Below are 5,250 nucleotides of genomic sequence, written 5' to 3'. Positions count from 1 at the left end.
TGGTCAGGGGTTTACGGGACAGGGCTAGGTCTGGGAAAGATTGTGTTGTGCGATGAGGAGAGAGGAAGCTCTCGCGAGAGGAAGCTACTCGAGGCTAGATACAGCTAGTGTGGGTCCACGAACACAAGCGCACGTGGTTTAGCACGTGACCTAAGAATCGCGGACTTGGTACCGTGACAGGGCTTGAGATTCGTCACACAGAGAGTGAGTCGTACATCTTGTTTCCCGCCATCTGGGCATAGCTGCTAAGCGCGGCATCAATGACCTACCAGGGTTGAACCTTCCCCTTCCGGTACTTATCTTGGAACGTCTCTAGTTCCCAGTCCCCCCACTTCTTAACCTGCGACACGCTCACTAACTCGATCACCAGTGTCTCCCGCTCCCTAGATAGCGCACGCATTGCCTTCATCCACCTGCCTTGATGCGCCAAGCTCCCGCACCCTGGAATGCGCAGCGTCTTCAGCTTGGGAGCCCAGTTCGGATGCTCCCGTAGTGCGTCGAAGAAGGCTTCCTTGATGGCGCCGGCGGCGCGCTCACCGGTGATCTCAATGGAGGTCAGATTGGGGCAGTTGGCGAGGAAGGCGGTGACTGTGGCGTCCGTCAGCCGGTCCGCATCCGCGCCTTGCAGCTGGACAACGCGCAAGCTGGGACACATGCGCGCTAGTCGCGCCGCGGCGTCGTCAGTTAGCTTATTAGCGTTGTGCGCAGTGTAGCTGACGTCGCTGTACGAAAACTCGAAGTGCGTCAGGTTGCGGCAGATGCTCGGCCCTAAGGAGGCAAGCTGCTCGATGTGTTGGCTTGAGGATTGACAGGTAAGAAGCTGATTACGCTACATGAATCGTGGGTGGAAGCTGGGAACCTTACTCTGTCAGGATGAAATTGTAGCCAAATGTCAGCTTCTTCGTGACGGTGCCTAATTTCTTCTGCCAGCCCTCCTCCCATTCCCTATCAGAAACGAAATGAACCTCTTTTTCCCCTTTCGGGACAGACCAGCGTTTCGTGACAGCGTCAATGGGCGTCTTCGGCGGGGATGGCGCCGGAGCTGAAGCCACATCCGAGCTAGAGCCCGGCAAGGGCTTGGAGGTGGATGGAATTTCAGTTTTGGGTAGAGGTGCGTCTGAATTCGCAGGTAGTTCAACCGGAGCTGGACAAGCATCTGCTGAGGACTGTAGTGCTGGAACATAAGGGCCGGAACCACAGACCGCCCCAACTCGCTGTTGGGGCGCCCAGATTTCAGTCAATTTACTTTGCCACTTCTCAGTGGCCGCGCGCCCCGAGTTCTTCAACCCGGGCGGTTGAGCCTTCGCTGACGATGAGTTCTTCTTCGGTGTCCGGACCGGCGGCATCAATGCGACTGAGCTAGAATCTGGCGTGGAGGATTTACGATTAACATGAGGTGTTTGTGCCTGGAGGAACGTTAAAGCGAAGCGAAGTTCTTGACGTACATGATAGTGAGCAAATGGCGCAGACCAGCGAGCGGCGCAGTCTACCAAGATTTGGTGGCCTGCGCGCGAAAAGACGATTAAGAAGGGTAGGAGTAACTGGTTAACTTTCCGGAAAATATTGCGCTGAAATTTTTGGAAAGAGTTCCACTCCTTGAAACATGTAGAAAATTCCTCCTTGAACAGTAGCCCCACCTTTCTGCCGGCCAAACATCTCACCGCCTGCACTTTTTGCCAACGGCGCGTACAGTGAAGTCATCTAAGCTATTCTTCTCAGACGGCTGCCTGAGGTTCCCGTCCTCTCCGACCAGCCCTACAATACTCTGGAAAGCCTCATGGACGACCTCAACTCCTGGAGCGCTCCCATGGCTTTGGATTTAGCAAGACGAAGACGTCGAATCCAGTTGATGGAAAGCCAACTCGAGTCGATATTGCCTGCAACCGTCGCGGGTGGCAGAGGCCGTCGAAATCCCTGGTCCGGAAGTACACCACTTCAAAGACTGGCTGCATGCACCGGCGGGGAAGGCTGGCCAGGCATCTCAGGAGTCGCAGGGCACACAAGACTGCATTATCGTCCAGCCTAACTAAGCAATTAAAAGAGGCCAATGTTGATCCCAAACACCAGAAATCTGGTAAGTTACTGTTATTATATATTAGACTCGGAATAGCTTCAGTGGCGGCGGCGGCGAATTAAAGGCGTTTTCCAGGTGCGCATGTGTGCACTTCATTGCGCGCGCTTATGAACTTAGGCGGTAAGGGGTCAGTAGGGCTACTGTTCAAGGAGTGAGTTTCTACTGTTCAAGGCGTGGAATTCTTAACCATCGTGAGCTGAAGTCTTCTCACCTTAACAACCCCACGAATCGTTCAGCAAGAATTGCCGGAGGCTCTACCCATCGCGTCATGAGTAGGATGCTTCGGTTGATTCAATTGAACGTCAGAAAGCATGGGGAGGTGCATGACAGCTTGATGAACGACGTGGCAATCCAGGACGCTACCGTCATAGCCCATTCAGGAACCCCAGGCGCGGAAGAGCCAAGGACAGCTCCCTAGATGGTCCCGACTATGTGGAGGGAAGGCAGATGGGCTATCTGGAGCATGCTCTGGGTGAATAAAGCCTTGGAAGCCGAGCAGGTGCCAGTGGACTCCACAGACATCACGGCAACGATCAGACGGCTCCTGCAACGCGTAGTCCTAGTCGCATCGGTCTACGTACCGTGTGGGGACGCCGAATCACTAAAGGACATCTGCGAGAACCTACGCAAAGTGGCAGCAAAGGCGAAACGGGGAGTAGGTACGACAGTCGATGTAGTGATTGCAGGTGATTTAGACTGCCACGACCAACTGTGGGGTGGAGACGACGTCTCCGTCGTGAGACAAGGAGAAGCCGACCTCATCATTGACCTCCTGAACGAGCTGGCTCTGACACTCTACTCCCACGGGGTACAATAACATGGCAAGCAGATGGATACGATTCAACTATCGACCTGGTCCTGGCCTCGGAGGAACTGAGTACGCTGTGATTAAGTGCGGAGTCCATGGAACTGAACATGGTTCAAATTCAAAGCACGATCGAAACGGTCTCCGATATTGCGGTACCTGTGCCGAGGCACACGAGCGACTGCTTCTCAAAACACGCCATGGAAAGAGATCAGAGCCAAAATTGCGAACGCACTAGGGGACACCCCAGTGAAGGGGACAGTTCAGCAGAAACCGGACCACCTGATGTCCGCCGTCTCAAACGCGGTCCATTCCCTCACCCCCAGAGCCCGGCCATCGCCATATGCAAAGCGATGGTGAACTACGGACCTGACGCAGCTACGTGACATCTACACGTACTGCAGGAACCGCGCTCGCTCGGAACGCCGGGCAGGCTGGACCACAGCTGAGATCGAGGAATTGGCAAAAGGCGCAGCAAAACACTACCACCATGCCATCCGGCAACAGAAGAACAAGCACTGGAACGAGTTCCTTGCGGACAACGACAACATTTGGAAGGCTGCAAAGTATCGTAAATCAGGAGATGATACCACGTTTGGAAGGATCCCGCAACTTTGTTAGAGCAGATGGGACATCTACGGCCCACCATAGAGAACAGGCCGAAAAGCTCCTGACAAAATTCTTCCCCGCTATGCCAGACACGATCGACGATGAAGGGCCAAGACCACAGAGGGCACCGATCATGATGCCTATCCTCACGATAAAGGAAGTTGAACGACAGCTGTTCGCAATGAAGTCCTGGAAGGCACCAGGGTAGGACGGTCTGCCGGCAGTAGTGTGGAAGGAAGTCTGGCAGGTGGTCAAACACCATGTACTGGCACTCTTCCGTGCTTCTCTGAAGGATGCGGTCCTTCCCAGCCAGTGGCGACATGCTAAGATCATCCCCCTCAAGAAACCTGGCAAAGAGGACTACACCATCGCGAAGGCGTGGAGACCAATCTCGATCTCAGCAACGCTGGGCAAAGTGCTGGAGTCGGTGAACGCGGAACGGCTGTCCCACGCCGTGGAGACCTACGGCCTCCTGCCCACCAACCACTTCGGCGCGTGGAAGCAGCGGTCAGCAGTGCAGGCGCTGGTATTTCTACAGGAGCAGATCTACACGGCCTGAAGAGGAAGGAAGATTGTCAGCCTCAGCAGCTTCGATGTCAACGGAGTCTACAACGGAGTCTGCAAGGAACGGTCGGTCCAGAGGATGAGGGCGCGCGGTATACCGGAGGACCTGTGCCGATGGACAGATGCTTTCTGTTCAAACCGCACAGGCCTCTTAAACTTAACCGCACCTTTCTGACCAAGCCCAACGACACCAATACGCTCGCTCTCAATACGTGAAACACTGATCTTGGTGAAGAAGCCTCGTAAGTCCCTCCCTCCTCCATCGGCACCCAATGTTCTACTTCCATTTCGTTCTCATCCCTAACCCTCTGAAACCCGACTAACCCGCCAAGCCACCCTGTGCAGGAGGTTACTACTCCACCCCCTCGGACATGACAACCCTAGGCCGCTAGATCCTTGCCTCCACCCTCCTACCCGCCTCTACAGCCCGGCGCTGGCTCAAGCCCGTCGTCTCTCACACAGCTGACCTATGGCTCTCCATCGGCCGGCCTTGGGAGACCGGCCGCACTCGCGTCCTGGTCTCCCTCTCTCGCCTCTAACACCACACGCATTGTCACGGGTGGGCGCAACTGACCACTGCGTAACACCCTCAAAAGAGGGACCGGGGTTCGAACTGTCCAGTCGAACCAGGAGTTGCGCACATGAACCTCACACTGTCACGACCCGTGGCGCGCATCGTAGACCTGTACACCAAGAACGGTGTGGACGGTGCGTATATGTTACTCCTCACCCTATCGCCAGATCACGGCGTGGGGTTCATCATCGCCGTCGACGAACCGAACGTCAGCGCCTCGTATACCGCCCTGGTGAGAGCTGTGAGCCAGGTGTGGCTAACCGCTGCCGAGCACGCCGGCAGGCAGCAGACTGAAGCTGTGTTCAGCGAGAATTATACCCTTCCTAAGGGCGGGTCTGTCGAGGAGGTCAGGATAGGTGAAGGTGAACCGGGGCTGGAGGTGGCGCGTTTGTTGAGCAACGGGAGCGATGTCATAACGATATTGGCGTCGCTTCAGGGTGTGCCCCTAGGGACATAAGTTGGTGCGTGGCTGTATCCCGCTGTATTGGCTGGGGAAATATTATTTTCCTACACCGCTGTGCCCTGGGGCGTGCCGGACCTTCAACGACTTACTATACAGGAAAACCGCGCCCTCGTGGGCCGGGTGAAAAACCCATATCGACAATCAAGGAAACGATCAGTGTG

General features: G+C 55.5%; 2 protein-coding genes across 2 annotated transcripts; one reads left to right on the top strand and one right to left on the bottom strand.

Annotated features, from left to right (window-relative positions):
* Positions 1–265: 265 nt before the first annotated feature.
* On the bottom strand, positions 266–1,568 carry N657DRAFT_629069 (uncharacterized protein; the record flags this gene model as incomplete). Its single annotated transcript, XM_062790863.1, has 3 exons — positions 1,446–1,568; positions 865–1,366; positions 266–797 (listed from the first exon to the last, which is right to left on the bottom strand). The coding sequence occupies exons 2-3, from the start codon at positions 1,344–1,346 to the stop codon at positions 266–268; spliced, it is 1,014 nt and encodes a 337-aa protein (XP_062641793.1). The 5' UTR covers positions 1,347–1,366; positions 1,446–1,568.
* Positions 1,569–4,390: 2,822 nt separating this feature from the next.
* N657DRAFT_651729 (uncharacterized protein) lies at positions 4,391–5,250 on the top strand. The gene has a single exon (XM_062794215.1). It carries the CDS (start codon positions 4,694–4,696, stop codon positions 5,081–5,083), a length of 390 nt encoding a protein of 129 aa, XP_062641792.1. The 5' UTR covers positions 4,391–4,693; the 3' UTR covers positions 5,084–5,250.

Source organism: Parathielavia appendiculata (assembly GCF_033297405.1).
Source record: "Parathielavia appendiculata strain CBS 731.68 unplaced genomic scaffold N657scaffold_70, whole genome shotgun sequence".
In the NCBI taxonomy this organism is placed as follows: Eukaryota; Fungi; Ascomycota; class Sordariomycetes; order Sordariales; family Chaetomiaceae; genus Parathielavia; species Parathielavia appendiculata.
This window is presented reverse-complemented; position numbering and strand designations above follow the sequence as displayed.

Excerpts from the sequence above, each read along its gene's own strand:
- N657DRAFT_651729 (XM_062794215.1), top strand. The coding sequence starts at position 4,694 with ATGAACCTCACACTGTCACGACCCGTGGCGCGCATCGTAGACCTGTAC.